The 16,923-nt window shown below is 56.7% G+C and overlaps 2 protein-coding genes across 12 annotated transcripts; one reads left to right on the top strand and one right to left on the bottom strand.

Moving 5' to 3' along the window:
* Nucleotides 1-371: 371 nt before the first annotated feature.
* FBXO44 (F-box protein 44) lies at nt 372-8,667 on the bottom strand. 11 transcript variants are annotated; one of them, XM_030942869.1, is made up of 7 exons: nt 8,461-8,622; nt 7,323-7,698; nt 6,919-7,213; nt 4,289-4,415; nt 4,052-4,147; nt 3,810-3,945; nt 372-1,524 (listed from the first exon to the last, which is right to left on the bottom strand). In XM_030942869.1, the coding sequence occupies exons 3-7, from the start codon at nt 7,181-7,183 to the stop codon at nt 1,381-1,383; spliced, it is 768 nt and encodes a 255-aa protein (XP_030798729.1). In that variant the 5' UTR covers nt 7,184-7,213; nt 7,323-7,698; nt 8,461-8,622; the 3' UTR covers nt 372-1,380. The 11 variants fall into 11 exon arrangements, with proteins under 11 accessions (XP_030798729.1, XP_010351812.1, XP_030798730.1 ...); XM_010353510.2 differs by lacking the exons at nt 7,323-7,698; nt 8,461-8,622 and adding an exon at nt 8,070-8,157 and having other exon boundaries at nt 372-1,259; nt 1,346-1,524; XM_030942870.1 differs by lacking the exon at nt 8,461-8,622 and adding an exon at nt 8,070-8,136 and having other exon boundaries at nt 7,323-7,352.
* FBXO2 (F-box protein 2) lies at nt 8,213-14,855 on the top strand. The gene is made up of 6 exons (XM_030942867.1): nt 8,213-8,728; nt 12,385-12,756; nt 13,157-13,286; nt 13,356-13,451; nt 14,005-14,143; nt 14,388-14,855. The coding sequence occupies exons 1-6, from the start codon at nt 8,707-8,709 to the stop codon at nt 14,520-14,522; spliced, it is 894 nt and encodes a 297-aa protein (XP_030798727.1). The 5' UTR covers nt 8,213-8,706; the 3' UTR covers nt 14,523-14,855.
* Nucleotides 14,856-16,923: the final 2,068 nt, after the last annotated feature.

The raw sequence follows: 16,923 nt of genomic DNA on the forward strand, positions 1-16,923 counted from the left end.
ATTCTAAATGCTTCGGCTTCATCTAATGTCAGTGAAGCTCTTGGCAAAGAAGAACACCAGGAGGCAGAGCCTGGGTGGCACTGCTGATCTGGCACAAGGTGGACTCAAGGGCTGCCCAGAGATGTCCACACACCCCAACCCCAGCCTGTGGCTGGGCCTCCAGAGGAAGCCAGCAGTACTGGACAGCTGCCAGGTGACATACCTGCAGCTCACTGAGGGGTCTGTCCCATGAACCTGCTTCTGTGATGGTCTGGTTCCTGAAATGCCAACCCCTCTGTACCTTAGGCAGAAGCCACACCATTGTACCATCTGCAGGTCCCGGCGGGACCACCTAAACTCTGCCTTTCCTTCCAGAAACCACAGGGCACAGGTTAGGCTGGGCACACCTTTTATTTGACTGCATGCAGTAGGGCGAGGTCGGGAGAACACTGCTGTCCTTCCAGCAGGACAAGAGGCAAGTTCCAAGGGTGGCTGGGTGGGAGACAGAGGTCTTGGGAATGGCAGTTCTAGGGGTGAGGTGGGGGCTTGGAGTGCTCTCCAAGCCAGAGGGGGTCTGGCCTGGATTTGGGAGGTGGGCAGGGGATCCTTCAAACACCCTACCACACTCATCCAGGGCTCACGTGTCCAGCTGTCAGAGCAGGTCCCAATCCTGCTCCCCACCTACCCTGGGACATCCTGTGCAGGATTCCCTCAGTCCTCTGGGAACCTGACCCCCACCTGGCACCCATCTAGCTTCTGGGGCTCTATTGATAGTGAGGACAGTCCACACCTGACCTGGACCCCACTCCACCCTGGGTCTGCCCATCTCAGACCGGGCCTGAGCCTCTGGGCCAAAGCCACCTCTTCTGAGCAGGCAGGCAGAGTAAAGAGACTGGGAGCAGCAGACAGGGGCAGAGCATGGCCCATGAGCCCACCCTCCACTTCCCAGACTGGTCTGAGTTACACGGTCACCTCCCTGCACCATCAGGGCAGCTGCAAGCTTGCCAGATGTCTTGCCTGTCCCTGCTCTGAGGGTCAAAGAACACAGGTAGAATGGTCCCAGGAGGGGAAGGGAGAGACAGATCCAGGCTGGCCTCCAAGCTCGACTTTCTGAGGGGCCCGGGGGAACACGCCGCACCTCCCACCTCTCAGGTGCTCTGAAAAGGGCCCATGCAGGCTTCCTCACCCATCGTTCAGGTCAAGACCTTTTGGGGAGAGCTGGCCCCCACCCCAGCATGTGAGGGCTGCCCACGCCGAGAGGCTCCACAAAGAAGAGGCAGCTGGGGGCAAGGGTCAGAGGTCTGGGGATGCCTGGCCTCCACCTCCCCTTCCCAAGCCCAGCCGTTTTCTGACAGCAGTTGTTTACCAGTCAGGGTTCAGCAGATGGGGGCTCAGGGGGCGTCAGGGCAGCGGGGGCCCGATGGTGATGCTGCTGTTGGTGACCCTCGGGCCGTACCAGCCGGCCCAGTAATGAGTGTCCACGCCGCCGTGCTGAAACCAGATGTAGCGGACGCCGGGCGGGTAGTTGGAGAATGTGTGGGAGACCTGGCGGGGCAGGTAGAGCGGGGGAGAAAGGTCAAGGGAGCTGACTCAGGCTGGGTGTGGCGGTTCACACCGGGAATCCCAGTACTTTGGGAGGCCGAGCTGGGAGGGTTGTTTGAGCCCAGGAGTTTGAGACCAGTTTGGTTGCAAACCAGAGATAGTGAGATACCATCTCTACAAGAAAAAAAAAAAAAAAAAAAAATTAGCGAGGCACAGCGATGTGTGCCTGTAGTTCCAGGCAGGCTGAGGCAGGAGTACAGGCTAAGGTAGGAGTTCAAGACTGCAGTGAGCTGTGATCATGCCACTGCACTCCAGCCTGGACAACAGAGTGAGACCCTGTCTCTAAAAAACAAAAGAAATAAAAGAAAATGAGCCTTAAAAAAAAAAAGGGTGGGAGCTGACCCTGAGTGTGGCACTGCCTCAGGAGGGCAGGGGAACAAGGAAGTGGCTGAGTTCTTGGTGTCAGTCTAGAAATCAGTGGAGTACTAGTTCGAGCTCTGTGATTTGGGACAGATCATTTCCTTTCTCTGTGCCTCAGTTTCCTCATCTATAAAATGGAGCAAAATCCTGTTGGTCCACTCCACAGGTTTATCATTCAGCCCAAAGGAATGGAAAGAAACTGTAAGCTGCCAAAGGATGTCCAATATGCTCATCACAGGGCACATGTATTATTTAAGTTAAAATTAAGTAAAATTGCCCTTCGCGGTGGCTCACGCCTGTAATCCCAGCACTTTGGCAGGCCGAGGTGGGTGGATCACCTGAGGTCGGGAGTTTGAGACCAGCCTGACCAACATGGAGAAACCCCGTCTCTACTAAAAATACAAAATTAGCTGGGTGTGGTGGCGCATGCCTGTAATCCCAGCTACTCAGGAGGCTGAGGCAGGAGAATCACTTGAACCTGGGAGGTGGAGGTTGTAGTGAGCTGAGATCGCACCACTGCACTCCAGCCTGGGTGACAGAGTGAGACTCCATCTCAAAAAAAAAAAAAAAAAAAAAAAATTAAAATTAGATGAAAAAAAAAATCAGGTACTCAGCTGTACTAGAAACTGGCTCTTACTAACTAACTGTTCAGTGGTCACATGTAGCTACTGGCTACCTTATGGATAGTGTAGACACAGACCATTTCTATCACTACAGAAAGTTTTATCGGACAGGGCTGGGGTTGGCAAACGATGACCCGCAGGCCCACTGCCTGTTTTTATAAATAAAGTTTTACTGGAACATAGCCATGTCCATTTGTTTACATATTGTCTAGAGCTGTTTTCACACAACAGCAGCAGAGTTAGAGAGTTGAGTAATTGTGACAGAGACAGTATGACCTGCAAAGCCTAAAATATTCATGTTTGCCATTTTAAGAAAACATTTGCTAGGGCTGGGCACAGTGGCTCATGCCTGTAGTTCCAGCACTTTGGGAGGCTGAGGCAGGAGGATGACTTGAGGCCAGGAGTGCAAGACCAGCCTGGGCAACAAAGCAAAACTCTATCTCTACAAAAAAAAAAGAAAAAAAATTTTTTTTAATTAGTGGTGGTGCGCACCTGTACTCCCAGCTGCTCAGGAGGCTAAGGCAGGAGGATGGCTTGAGCCTAAGAGTTTGAGTCTGCAGTGAGCTATGAATGCGCTAGCCTGGTGACAGAGACCCTAAAAATATGTAAGTAAATTAAAACAAATATTTGCTGACCCCAGTCTAGAAAACAGTAATAATCAATACTAGTAATTAGTAACAGTCAAACAGTCAACCTTTTGGAATTGTTTTTTCTTTTTTTCTTTTTTTTCTTTTTTTTAAGATGGAGTTTCCCTGTTGTTGCCCAGGCTGGAGTGCAATGGTGTGATCTCGGCTCGCTGCAACCTCCGTCTCCTGGATTCAAGCGATTCTTCTGCCTCAGCTTCCTGAGTAGCTGGCAAGCGCCACCACGCCTGGGTAATTTTGTATTTTTGGTAAAGATAGGGTTTCTCCATGTTGGTCAGGCTAGTCTCGAACTCCCAACCTCAGGTGATCTGCCTGTCTGGGCCTCCCAAAGTGCTGGGATTACAGGTGTGAGCCAAAGCGCCGTGCCAACCTTTTGGAATATTTTTTGGGCCTGGCCTTGCCAGCATCATTTCACTGATTTCTTTCAGAGCTCTATGATGGAACCACTATACACCCATTTTACAGAAGCAGTGAGTGAAGCTCAGAGCATTGGAAGCACAGGTGAGAAGGTGCAGAGCTTGGATCTGAACCTAGGCCCCATCTGACCGCAGCCTCAGCCTTGGACAATCTGCCTCTGCCCCTGCCTCCCAGGCCCACGCACCTCCCTCCACTTGGCATCGCTCTTCTGCTGGATGGTTGCCGGGTCTGGCTGGAAGGTCCCCAGAGGCGCGTGCGCGGACGACAGGAGCTGAACGCACAGCTGGTACTTGGACCCGCAATCTGGCCTGGCTGCGAACCTGCAGGGAGAGGGAGGGCCCATCAGGGCCTCGGAGATTGGGGGCAGGGCAGGGGTGGGGCGCCTGATTGGCATGCCCCCCCCAGACCCTTGCCCCAGGCACTCACCAGTCCTTGACCTCGATGTCCGGCCGTGTGGTATCCATCAGCTCCTCCCAATACCCTTCGGCCTTGAGGTCCACTACCTGGGACTTGAGGCAGGTGCTGGGGGCAGGCAGAAGGGTGGGAGGGGCTGGGGCTCACCACTAGGGCAGTGAGGGGCTAGGACTGCCCCTTTCCAGGGTGGCAGGGACCCCAGGGTAAATTGATTTGGGCTTTCCCCTACCCCAAGTCCCCGGATCTTACTAATACGAAGTCACGAAGTATTTCTTGACCTGGTCATTGGGGAATTCCTTCCTCTGGTCTCGAGAGAGATCCTCCACCTTCCACTCATCGCCTCCATTCACATCCAGGCTCCAGAACTCGAACCCCTCTGATGGAAAAGCAGAGTTCACACTGAAGGGAAGCCCCTCAGTGGCCACCTTCTCCCAAGTGCCCCTTCCTCCCAACTCCTCTGCCCGCATCTTGGCGGCTGCCTTCAAGCCCTGTGCTGTGGGACGCTGCAGATTACAGTGGCCACTGCGTATTAGGTGCTTCCTGTGTTGCAGGCACAGGGAGGTGACTTCCCTGGGGGCCCTGAGACACATGGTGATGTGAATGACCAGACCTCTTCTGTGATGGAGAATGCTCTGATGTGGGCCAGACAGACCTGGGTCTGGTCCCAGCTCTACCAGTACTCGGTGTGACCTTGGGCCAGTTGCTTTTCCTCTCTGACCCTTGGTTGTCACCTCTGTAAACTGGAGTAAGAACAGGGCCTGAGAAGCTTTTTTGGCAAAGTGCCAAAATATTTTAGGATTTGTGGCCCACATACTATCTCTATTGTATAGTGTTTTCTGTGTTGTTGTTTTTTTTCCTATAACCCTTCAAAAACATAAAAACTTTTGTTGTTGTTCTTTGTTTTTTAAGACAGAGTTTCGCTCATCACCCAGGCTGGAGTGCAATGGCTCGATCTTGGCTCACTATAACCTCTGCCTCCTGGGTTCCAGTGATTCTCCTGCCTCACCTTCCCGAGTAGCTGGGATTACAGTTGCATGCCACCACACCTGCTAATTTTTGTATTTTTTTGTAGAGGCAGGGTTTCGCCATGTTGGCCGGGCTGGTCTTGATTTCCTAACCTCAGATGATCCACCCACCTTGGCCTCCCAAAGTGCTGGGATTACAGGTGTGAGCCACTGCTCCTGGCCCAGATGCCTTCTGTGATGGAGAACACTCTGATGTGGGCCAGACAGACCTGGGTCTAGTCCCAGCTCTACTCAGCTGTGTGACCTCAGGCCAGTTTCTTTCCCTCTATGAGCCTCAGTTGTCTCCTCTGTAAACTGGAGTAAGAACAGGGGCTGGGAAGCTTTTTTGGCAAAGTGCCAAAATATTTTAGAACTTGTGGGCCACAAACTATTTTTTTTTGGTTGTTGTTTCTTCTCTCTCTCTCTCTCTTTTTTTTTTTTTTTTTTTTTTAAATAATCCTTTAAAAATGTAAAAACAGGCCAGGCACAGTGGCTCACACCTGTAATCCCGGCACTTTGGGAGGCCGAGGCGGGTGGATCACCTGAGGTTGGGAGTTTGAGACCAGCCTGACCAACATGGAGAAACCTCATTTCTACTAAAAATACAAAATTAGCTGGATGTGGTGGCGCATGCCTGTAATCCCAGCTACTCAAGAGGCTGAGGCAGGAGAATCACTTGAACCCGGGAGGCGGAGGTTGCGGTGAGCTGAGATCGTGCCATTGCACTCCAGCCTGGGCAATAAGAGTGAAACTCTGTCTCAAAAAAAATAAATAAATAAAAGATAAATAAAAACGTAAAAACAATTCTTAATGCCCCAGCCAGATTTGGCTCATGGACAGCTTGGAGGAGGAGTTTTATTACTATTTTGCTCCAGAATTTGGTCAAATTGTGGAAAACGAGGTTCCCATGCCATCCCAGTGTCTACCCAACAACACAGCAATCAAGGGTCAGTAGAAACCTTGCTTTACCTGTTGTTGTAACATACTGGGAAGAAGACCAGATCTCCCATTCTTCCACAAGCAAAACCCCTTTCACCCTCTGGGACCATGTCAGTAGGCCCAACCCTGGAGCCTAGAAACTAGGCCAACAAAACATGGCTCTGACTTCCTGGCCTTGTGTCTTAAGCAGAATTAGTCTCAGTTGGCCAACATTCCCTTTCCTAGGAAAGGTCACTGGGGAAATAAGAGTAGAATAAGAGGCCGGGAGTGGTGGCTCATGCATGTAATCCCAGCACTTTGGGAGGCCAAGGCAGGCGGATCACTTGAGGCCAGGAGTTTAACACAAGCCTGGCCAACATGGTGAAACCATGTCTCTATTAAAAATACAAAAAATTAGCTGGGCATGGTGGCAGGCACCTGTAATCCCACCTGTAGTCCCAGCTACTCGGGAGGCTGAGGCAGGAGAATCCCTTGAACCCGGGAGGTGGAGGCTGCAGTGAGCCAGGATCACACCATTGCACTCCAGCTTGGGAAACAGAGCGAGACCCCATCCAAAAAAAAAAAAAAATTAGCCAGGTATGGTGGCGCATGCCTGTAATCCCAGCTATTTGGGAGGCTGAACCTGGGAGGTGGAGGTTACAGTGAGCCAAGATTGCGCCACTGTATTCCAGCCTGGGTGACAGAGTGAAACTCTGTCTCAAAAAAAAAAAAGAAAAAAATAAAGAGTAGAGTAACAATAAGAAACACCACTCTTGGCCTCAGTTTGCCCATCTGAAAAATGTGTGTACTATCAGTAGCTACCTCTTTGGGTTACTGTGAGAGGAGTAAAGGTGTTAAACCATCCAAAGCACCCAGTTCATACTAAGTGCTCAATACATGTTCCTGGTGTCACAACTGTGTGTACTGGAGGCATGCCAGACCCGGCCTGTACCTCACCTTCAGCACACGGGTTGTGCAGGAGGTTCCTATGCAGGCTTCGTAGGAAGTAGAAGATCTTCCAGTCGGCCACGGGCTGGTCCCAGTCCTCGGTGATGAAGCCCTCTCGCAGGCACTTGCGCTTCCAGAGGGTCACCAGGTCGATGAGGTCCCGCCAGAGGCTGCAGACCAGGCGGCAGTTCAGCAGCAGCTGGCGGGCGGGCACGTGCGTGAACAGCTCCAGCAGGATGTTCTCCGGCAGCTCGTTGATGTTCCCCACAGCCATAGCTTGTGGCTTCTGGACACCCTCCTGTGGCTGTTGAAAAGCTATGCTGCAGGCCTCATCCCTGCTCTGCCATTTATCTCGGGAGAGTCATGGTGCCTCTCCCAGCCTCAGTTTCCTTCTCTGTAAATGGGTACCTTACCTCCAGGGGTCACTGGGGCGGTCCAAGGAGCTTAGGGTACATCAGGTACTTTAATAAAAGGTGAGCTCTGATTTTTTTCTCTGGCTTCTCACAACAAACGTGGAAGGCACTGCCCAAGGTCAAAAATAAGGGCAGAGGGGGAAGGAGCCGGGATCTTCTTTGATTCCAGGGCCAGCCTTTTTCAGTAAGCCAGACAGTCTTTAATGGGGATATACTGCGCAGCCCGGCAGAGCACCCCAGGCCTCCAGTGCTGTCACCATCCTTTCTCCCATCCTCGGAACATGATGGGAGGAGGAGGCTAATTATCACTGCCTCCCCCGGAGGTCCAAAGGGCTGCAGCCACCTTCTCAGGATCTCAGAGGACATGACCTCCTGCCTAGCTGGGAGTGGCAAGAGGGTGGGCGACAGGGAAGGGCCCTTCCTATATCTCCCTACCCCGACCCCCAGCCCCGCGGCTGGGCTCCTCCAGCCCCAAGTCTGCCAGCGCGCCTGCAGCCTCCCCTTCCCACGCTGTGCTTTAAAATGTCCCCCAAAGTCTGGGCTCCGACCCCTGCACATCGATGGCGACCCCAGCCCCCGTTCGCGGCCGCGCCGCGCAGCCCGTTCAGGCCCGGCTGCCTGGGCCTGGTCGGTGCCGGGCCTCCCTCGGCAACTGCGGCGCGACCAGGAACCCAGGAGCCTTCCCGGCAGCCCCCGCCCAGCCGCGCCCCCTCCCCGGCGCCCTCCGCGCCCCCTCCTGCCGGTCACCTGCGCTCGGCTGCAGCGGCACGATCCGCTGGGCCGCCCAAGCTGCACCGCCTGGACCTGCGCTCGCAGGGGAAGTGAGGCTCCGCCCCGGCCCTCCAGGTCCCGCCCCCGCGCCCAGCGCCCCGCCCCCGCGCCCAGGGCCCCGCCCCGCGCAGCGACGGGCCAGGGACGCGCCCCCCGCCGCGTCGTAGGAAAATTACCTGCTGTTGGGGGTGGGGTGGAAGGCGCCTCCTAGCTCCCGACTACGTTTGGGCCACCCGCCCCGCACCCTCGGCCTGACCCAGCCTCTCCCTGCCTCCCCTCGCAGCCTCCTTCCAGCAGCCCCCCAGGAGCGAGCTGGGAGATGCCCCAAATCGGACCCCTCCCCAATTAAACGAAAACAACTCCTGACCTTTCCCAGCCTCCTGGGTCCGCTGAGGAACCCGCAGCCCCGGGCCTCGAGCCGATTGCTGGGACTGCGGGGCGGCCGGGCGCCGGGCCAGAGGCGGGGCGGGGCGGGGCGGGTCGGGTCGGGGGCCTTTAAGAGGCGCGGCCGCCGGGACCGACACAGACGCGGACAGCGCCGGTACTCGCCGCCCCGGGACTCGCGCAGCCCGCAGCGCTCCGGCTCCTTCTCTCGCGACCGCCCTCCGCAGCGATGGACGGAGACGGTGACCCAGGTAGCCGCCGCCTGGACCGCTCGCTGCGGCGGGGAGGGGAGATGGGGTTGGCGGGCGAGCGCTGCACAGGGCGGAGTCAGAGAGCGAGGGGGCCCGGAGACCTGGCGCGGCAAACTTTCACGCCAGCGAAGTCCTAGAGGCGGTCTCCAAAGAGCACATCTCTCTGCTATCTTAGTCTGGCGGGAGGCCTTGAGAGGCGACCTGGGTCTCACTTAGCCAGGAAGTAGCACGAGAGGACCCCCACATTCCCGCCTCCCAGCTTCCTGAGGGTCTGTCTGGCGAGCGCCTGGGATGCGTCTGGGACCGAGGCTGCGAGCCTTTTCTTTCATCAGCTCTTCCAGCTCCGGGCCTTGGGCCGCCTGGATCCCCGTGGGTTCCTTGGGGTCCCTGGCCTGGCCTCACCCTCCTGAGCTCCCTTGTCTGGAGGGGCTGCCCCTCCCCTCCCCGGGGTGGTGAGATGCCCAGTGGGGACCAGGCCAGCGGTGAGGGAGCGTTGGGGGCAGCTTTGGCTGGTGTTCAGAGCCTTCCCAGGCTGCCCAGTCATCCTCTCTGGCACCCAAGACCCCTCACCCCCATCCGTCCAACTCCCTGCAGGGCCTGCAGGGGTTGCCTGCTGAGTCAGGATGGGAACAAGACCTTCCTGCAGACAGCCCTCACTCTTTTCTCATCACGTCCAGCTGGGGGTGGGCATTGCTTGGGGTATGCGGTGGCAAACAGACTGATGAAAGCTCCTGTCCCCCCACCCCCCATTCCCCCCACCTCCAGCCCTGAAAATCCCAGCTCCTGCAGCCCTTGCTCCCAATCCACGGCCTTCTGGCCACACCCTCTGTAGGGCTACAGAACTGGCTCCTGCCTTTTCCCAGGGCTCAGCTATTCCCTGAACTCTGGGGCCCACTCCAGTTGAGTGAATCAGCCTCGCAGGCAGGCAGCTTCCAGGGGCCAGATAACTTTCCTGCCGGCAACAATGTGGGGAGTTGTGTGTGTAAGAGAGAGGGTGGAGGGAGCTGTAATTGGATCTGGGGCCTTGAGTGCCAGGCCCCGGGGCCAGAAGAGGGGACTGGGTGAGGTGCACCTTTCGGGGAGCATCAGGTGTCTGATGGGGCCAGGGCCGGAGGGGAGGGCTGGAGAGGTGAGGACACTGGGCCCAGCTCCCCAGAGAGCTGTGGGCATCTGCCTGGGCAGGCGATGTGGCTTCAGGGCTTGGCATTTTCCTGTCTTCCTGCTGTTCTGCGATGTGGTCTGGGAGAAGCCGTTAAGCCCCTTTTGGCCTCAGTTTCCTCTTTGCCAAAGGGGCAGGTGTAAATCCCCACATCATAAAGATGTGGCCAAAAAGATGCTAATAAGGAAGGAGAAGTGCTGTGTTCAATGTGGTTCACTCAGTAAGATTGACTGAGGACTCGCTGTGTGCTCTGGGCTCTGCGAAAGCTCTCAAGGGCCTGACTGTGTGTTGGGCAGGGAGGAGAAGCTGCATGTGAGGAGGTTAAGGGCTGGTGGGCCTGGAGACTTGGGTCTGGGCCCTGCCACCTGTCCCCTTCCCCGGTGCCTGGCCTGTTACCACCACCGCCTTGACTCTCCAGGGCCTAGCCCATGGGAGCTCCCCATCGTGGGTCTGAGAGCTGTAGTCTTCCTTTTTTTTTTTTTTTTGTCTTTTTTTTTTTTTTTCCCCTTTTTGTGGAGAACGGGGTCTCGCTGTATTACCCAGGCAGGTCTCGAACTCCTGGGCTCAAGCTATCCTCCCGCCTCTGCCTCCCTGAGAGCTGGGATTACAGGCGTGAGCCACCGCGCCTGGCAGAGCTGTAGTCTTCCTGATCACCCAGAGTGGCCCTGTCTCCTCCTCACTGGCTCTCCCTCATCCGGGCATCTGGGGCACTCGGTGTCCACTTACTCAAGGCTGTGACGGCCCCGCTGAAGCCAACTGGGATCCAAGAGACAGTCCGGCTGCTGCGGTGACATCTGCCTGCCTCCTTACAATTCAGAATGCTCTTGCCCCCCTCCTCAGGGGATTTGGACATCTGTCCTGTTTGTATTGCCTGGCACAATGATTACTCCCATTTATAGATGAGAAAACTGAGGGCCAAGGATGGGAAAAGGAGGTAGAGCAAGTTTCCTTCCCCAAGGCCCTATGTCATCTCCTTGCTTGTTACGGTTTATTTAAATAAGTCCCTCCTCATCCCCAAATCACACAATAGCTGGGGACAGCTGGGTTTCTGGGCTCTGTTCTCCAGCCCCTGAAGGCCCCAGGTCCCATGTCCCCTTCCCTAAATACTGGCAGTGTGTCCTTCAACAAGTCACTTAATCCCTGAGCCTGAATATTTGCACCTGCAAAGTCAAAATCCTGGCCTTGGTGCAGTGGAGCATGATTGTAATCCCAGCACTTTAGGAGGCCGAGGCAGGAGGATTGCTTGAGTACAGGAGTTGAGGCCAGCCTGGGCAACAGAGTGAGATCCTATCCTTAAAAATAAAAGTCAGCCGGGCGTGGCGGCTGATGCCTTTAATCCTAGCACTTTGGGAGGCCTAGGTGGGTGGATCACCTGAGGTCAGGAGTTTGAGACCAGCCAGGCCAACATGGTGAAACCCCATCTCTACTAAAAATACAAAATTTAGCCAGGCGTGGTGGCACATGCGTTTAATCCCAGCTACTTGGGAGACTGAGGCAGAAGAATCACTTCTCAGCTTCCAGCTACCCGGGAGGCAGAGGTTGCAGTGAGCCGAGATCACGCCACTGCACTCCAGCCTGGAGTGCAGTGACAGAGCGAGTGAGATTCCGTCTCAAAAAAAACAAAAAGTCAGAATCCTAACACTGCCTACTAATTCAGTGAATTATTTTGTGGAGGCTGTGGTGGTTTAAGATGGCTCTGGAGCCAGGCTGTCTGGGTTCAAATCCAGGCTCCAACCACTGATTAGCCGTGTGATCCTGGGCCGTTTCACCTCTTTGTGCCTCAGTTTCCTCATCAATGAAATAAGGACAGCAATAAGAGCAACCTCAAAGAAATGGTATGAGGATTTAAAGAGTAAATGAAGTTGAAATGCTTTGGACAGTGGCCAACATTTGCTGAGTGCCCCCAAAACATGAGTTCCTGACAACAGACCAGAAAAAGTGCCAGATGCCAGGCACAGGGCATGAAGCTGTGTTTTCCAGACCATGTTCTGGCCCTCATGAGACTCCGTATGGTCCAGAGACAGGTGTTTATCATAGGATCACACCACAGGACAAAAGCTAGGAAGGGCTGTGAGAGGGTGTCATAGGGGGAAATCCTGGAAGGCTTCCTGAGGAGGTGAGGGGAGCAGGGATCTCAGAGGGTGGTTGGGAGGATGAAAGAAGTTCCTGTGTGAAGCATTGTACAGTGCTATAGATGGATGTCATTAATAATAAAAAAATATGATCCTTGCTGCCATCTGCCCAGGCCTGGGGTTTACTGGTCCAGCAGAGGAAACAGGCCTCTGAGGCACCTCTTTGGACTTAGGGGCTGATCCAGGATTGGTCCCTGGCCCCGTGGCCCTCTTCCTTGGGCACCAGTCTGTAGTCACAGAATCTCCGACCCCAGCTGTGGATTGTCCCAAGGTGGGTGGGGGAGGATATGGGCACATTGTAGTCCTGGGGCCTGGAGGGGTACAGGGTGGGGGAATCACAACCCCCCACCCACCCCTGCCTGCAGAAAGCGTGGGGCAGCCCGAGGAGGCAAGCCCAGAGGAGCAGCCGGAGGAGGCGAGCGCAGAGGAGGAGCGGCCGGAGGACCAAGAGGAGGAGGCGGAGGAGGCGGTGGCCGCCGCCTACCTGGACGAGCTGCCCGAGCCGCTGCTGCTGCGCGTTCTCGCCGCACTCCCGGCCGCCGAGCTGGTGCAGGCCTGCCGCCTGGTGTGCCTGCGCTGGAAGGAGCTGGTGGACGGCGCCCCGCTGTGGCTGCTCAAGTGCCAGCAGGAGGGGCTGGTGCCCGAGGGCGGCGCGGAAGAGGAGCGCGACCACTGGCAGCAGTTCTACTTCTTGAGCAAGCGGCGCCGAAACCTTCTGCGCAACCCATGCGGGGAAGGTGAGAAGCCCTCGCCGGGCGAGCTCAGCTTCCCCTGCTGCGAAATGGGCCGAAATGGCGCCGGCTGGCTTTGAGGGAGAAATGGAAGAAAGCGCCCGGCTCAGTGCCAGCACTGGGTAGCCCCAAGGCTGTCTATTACTGTACCTCTCTGGCCACCTGCATCCTGGGGTCTCCCGGCTCCTCCCACCCTCAGCCAGCTGGGGCAGGGCGGGATGGGGGACATACCTGCTGGGAGGCAGATTTAGAAAGTGCCCACTGGTTCACTCTCATTCATCATCTGCCCACCCGGACACCAAGTGCCACCTTTGCCCTGCCCACCTCCACAGAGTGGCAAGGGCCAGCCCTGCCACAGCCTTAGCAGGGACTGAGTGACCAGGGTGGGGCTGTCATGTCCCTACAGAGGACTTGGAGGGCTGGTGTGACGTGGAGCATGGTGGGGACGGCTGGAGGGTGGAGGAGCTGCCTGGAGACAGTGGGGTGGAGTTCACCCATGACGAGAGCGTCAAGAAGTACTTCGCCTCCTCCTTCGAGTAAGCAGAAGGGGGTGGAGGAGGGGGGAAGGGGGAGCGTCCGCTCTGTCCTAACTCCAGTTCTCCCAGGTGGTGTCGCAAAGCACAGATCATTGACCTGCAGGCTGAGGGTTACTGGGAGGAGCTGCTGGACACGACTCAGCCGGCCATCGTGGTGAAGGACTGGTGAGAGGGCCCTGGGGTGGCATGGGGCTGGGAGGAGTGGGTTAAGGCAGAGGGGTGAGCCAGCTGGGAACCTCCCCCCGCCCAGGGATGCTGCCTCCCCACTGCAGGGGTTGAGGCCACGTGGGCCACGGGTCTGCAAAGGTTGATAGCTTCGGAGTATTCAGGCGAACCTGGAAACCCACCTCCCCTCCTGAGTTTTAATTGTTGGCAAATATGCACATATATATGTTTGTATGTATGTAATGTATATATTTCAAAATCAGTCTGCGGTCCAAACCAAAGGCCACTCTGTGGACTGGCTTTGGCCCCAAGCTGGGGTCCGGCCAACCTGGAATGTAGTCCTTGTGTTTCGCTCTTGGGCTGTCACTTTATCTTGCTGGCCTCGTTTCCCTTATCTGTAAACTCGGAACACTGGCAGTGCTGGCCGACAGGGATGCTGGGCGCACAGGAGGACTTTTGTGGAAATCCCCATCCCCAGGACGTGTTCAGCAGGGCTGAGGCCATGCCCCCACCCCACCCCCCGCCCCCCACCTCACTCCCTCCCTCTGAGCAGGTACTCGGGCCGCAGTGACGCTGGTTGCCTGTACGAGCTCACCGTGAAGCTACTGTCCGAGCACGAGGACGTGCTGGCTGAGTTCAGCAGCGGGCAGGTCGCAGTGCCCCAAGACAGTGACGGCGGGGGCTGGATGGAGGTGAGCCTGGGGGAACCCAGGGCGGAGGGGTGGGGCCCGGACGTGAGGGGCGTGACTCAGGGAGACCCCGCCCGCGGCGCTCCTGGGCTGGGCAGGGCTGAGATAGTCATTGGGTGGTGGAGAGAGCTCTGAATACTGCCGAGAAACCGAATGGGGGGGCTGCAGGTCGGTCGGTGTGCTGGGGTGGGGCGGCAGGGGAGGCCTCAGGACCTCTGAGGCTGACTCTTCTTACCTCCGCCCCCAGATCTCCCACACCTTCACCGACTACGGGCCGGGCGTCCGCTTCGTCCGCTTCGAGCACGGGGGCCAGGACTCCGTCTACTGGAAGGGCTGGTTCGGGGCTCGGGTGACCAACAGCAGCGTATGGGTAGAACCCTGAGCGGCGCGGCCCTGCCTCCACCCACCCCCAGCTGCCTGGAGGGGCAAAGGCCGGGGGTAGACAGGCCTTAACTTAATCCGTAGCGTCCTTGCCTTCCCCAAGCCACACATCCTCCTCCCGTCCCTTGCTCCGAGCCCAGCCCCTGAGCGGGGAGAGAGAAGTTTTGTTGGCATAGGTTTGCTTAGGTAGCCGGCTTCTAGAATGTAGATCCGTGAGGGCGTGGGCTTGGACTGGACCCACTGCTGAATCCCTTGCATCTAGCACACTGCCTGCCACAAAGTGGGCTCTCAATAAATATTATTTGTCCAAGGAACGAATGAATGAACAAATGGATGAACGCTGCTCCCTTCCCATCCTTTTCTGTCTCCCGAGGGCCCCCGGCATAGCCTGGAAAAATACTTGGTAGGGCTCCAGTTGCTCTGGTTTCCAGCGGCCCTTGGGCCAGTATGGAGCCAGCTGGGCCCGGCCCTGCCAGGCAGGACAAAGCTGGGATTGTGAGACCAAGGAAGGGTGAGCTGAGCCTGGCGCCTGACTGACACCCAAGCTGCCCAGAGGCCAGAAAAGGGCATGTTGGAGGGGCTGCCCTCCAGGCCTCTCTTGGTCCAGTGATTATCCTAGGCCTTGCTACGATCCCCCATCCTTTACTAAAGGCAGAGTGGGGTTGGGGGTGTACCAGTTCTCAGGGCCCGGGTGACCAATAGCAGCATGTAGGTAGAGCCCTGGGTGGCCCTGCTTCTACCCTCCCCCAGATGCTTGGAAGGGTAGAGGCTGGGAGTAGATAGGCCTTAACTTAGTCCATAGCAGTCCTCACCTTCCTCAAGCCTCCACAGCCCTTCATCAAGCTGGGCCCCTAGGGCAACGTGTCAGTTCCTTTGTCTGATTGGCAACTGGGGTGGGTGTGGACTGTGCTAAGGTCTAGGGTACCAGTTCTCTTGGGCCCAGGGATGGAGTTGAGGGCCTGGGGTAGGGGATGGGAGGTGGGGATGGGGAATCACAAAAAGGGTTGGTTTGGAGTTTCTCTTAGTTCATGCCCACCCTCTAGAGTCATTAGCATCTGGTCTCACTGGCCCTTTTCCAAGCCTGGCCCAGAGGTTGGCCCAGCCATTGGCCTGGGGGAGGGGAGGTGGGGAGGGCATTGTGCCAGACTCTGTGCTCCGGCATGCTCCTTCCGGCCAACCCAGCCCCTTCCAGAGACTGTCAGCTGCTGGTCCTGGGGGCGGGCATTTGAAGAGCCTGGAACCCTCTGCCCTTCTCTCCTGAAATGGAGACCAATAAAATCACTGAGAGCCTCCAGCTTTGCTTTGGTTCTGAATCCTGATGCTACCTTCTGGTCTGGTGGGATTGCAGGCGTCAAGCTGGGGCCTGCCTGCAATTGTTCATTCATTCACTCATTCATTTACTTACAATTCCCAGAGCCCCAACCCCAGGCCAGGGGTAACCCCTGTAAGCCCTGAAGTTACAGCGGGGAATAAGAGACTCGTTCCCAGGAAGAATCAGAAGCCTGGCCACATGAAGAGTAGGACCCCAGGGGAGGGGGAGCCAGTGTCCTGGGCCCTCTAGTGCAGTGGTGGAGATGCAGCCCCTGCTCTGGGGACATCCTTAGTCTGACAAGAGAGACAAAACCTTGACTTCAGAAAACTCTCAGTTTCAAGGGAGAGGCATAGCCTCTTCCACAAGGACGCCCTCCGTCCTGTTTAGGGGATTTCAGTCTGGTGGGGAAGGCACAGTCCATGTTCACCGGAGCTGCCAATCAGACAAAGGAACTGATGCTTTGCCCTCGGGATCCAGCTTGATGAAGGGCTATGGAGGAACAGGCTCACCCCATGAACTCCCATGCTTAGGGGTGGGAGCCAGGTTAATAGGGGATGGGGTGAGTGGAGAAAGGACTGGAGCCCACAGTGGGCTATGGGAGGAAACTGAAGATAGAGAGAGGTCATGGGCGTGAGGGGCCAGGAGGTCAGGTAGGGGTGCCCGTGAGTACTGGAGGTCAGCACTGGAATGTGGGGGGTGTGGAAGGTGCTGTAGGTGGAGGGGGGCGCCCCTGAGTTTCAGGCACCCATGGAACATTCGGGAAAGAGGCCCATAGAGAGTGTGGGGCCCTGGGCTGCTGATGCAGTTATAGGAGATGCAGTGTCTGTGGCCAGAAACCAAAGCCAAGGGCGGGAACAGGCATGGAGTGAGGCAGGAGACGCCTCTGGGCTCACAATGGTCCGACCAGGGACAGGGGAAGCAGGGTAGCCAGGAAGGCAGGGGGAGGGGTGGGAAGTAGGTGCAAAACCAGAAGGCCACCTGCAGCCAAGAGCCTGAGGAAGGAGCCAGAAGCCCTGCCCGGAAGCCCAGAGGCCCTGAGCCTGCTGTGGTCTCTCCCCAGGGCATGGGCCCTCAGAGCAGACCAGAGGGG

Source organism: Rhinopithecus roxellana, chromosome 12 (genome assembly GCF_007565055.1).
Source record: "Rhinopithecus roxellana isolate Shanxi Qingling chromosome 12, ASM756505v1, whole genome shotgun sequence".
In the NCBI taxonomy this organism is placed as follows: Eukaryota; Metazoa; Chordata; class Mammalia; order Primates; family Cercopithecidae; genus Rhinopithecus; species Rhinopithecus roxellana.

What these genes read in the sequence shown, in the direction of transcription:
- FBXO44 (XM_030942869.1), bottom strand. Translation starts at nt 7,183, where the DNA reads ATGGCTGTGGGGAACATCAACGAGCTGCCGGAGAACATCCTGCTGGAG. An exon ending in TACTTCGTGACTTCGTATTA is followed by an intron (nt 4,148 to 4,288) that starts GTAAGATCCGGG and finishes GCCTGCCCCCAG; the next exon opens with CACCTGCCTCAAGTCCCAGG. An exon ending in GACATCGAGGTCAAGGACTG is followed by an intron (nt 3,946 to 4,051) that starts GTGAGTGCCTGG and finishes CTCTCCCTGCAG; the next exon opens with GTTCGCAGCCAGGCCAGATT.
- FBXO2 (XM_030942867.1), top strand. Translation starts at nt 8,707, where the DNA reads ATGGACGGAGACGGTGACCCAG. An exon ending in GCGCAACCCATGCGGGGAAG is followed by an intron (nt 12,757 to 13,156) that starts GTGAGAAGCCCT and finishes ATGTCCCTACAG; the next exon opens with AGGACTTGGAGGGCTGGTGT. An exon ending in GCCATCGTGGTGAAGGACTG is followed by an intron (nt 13,452 to 14,004) that starts GTGAGAGGGCCC and finishes CCCTCTGAGCAG; the next exon opens with GTACTCGGGCCGCAGTGACG.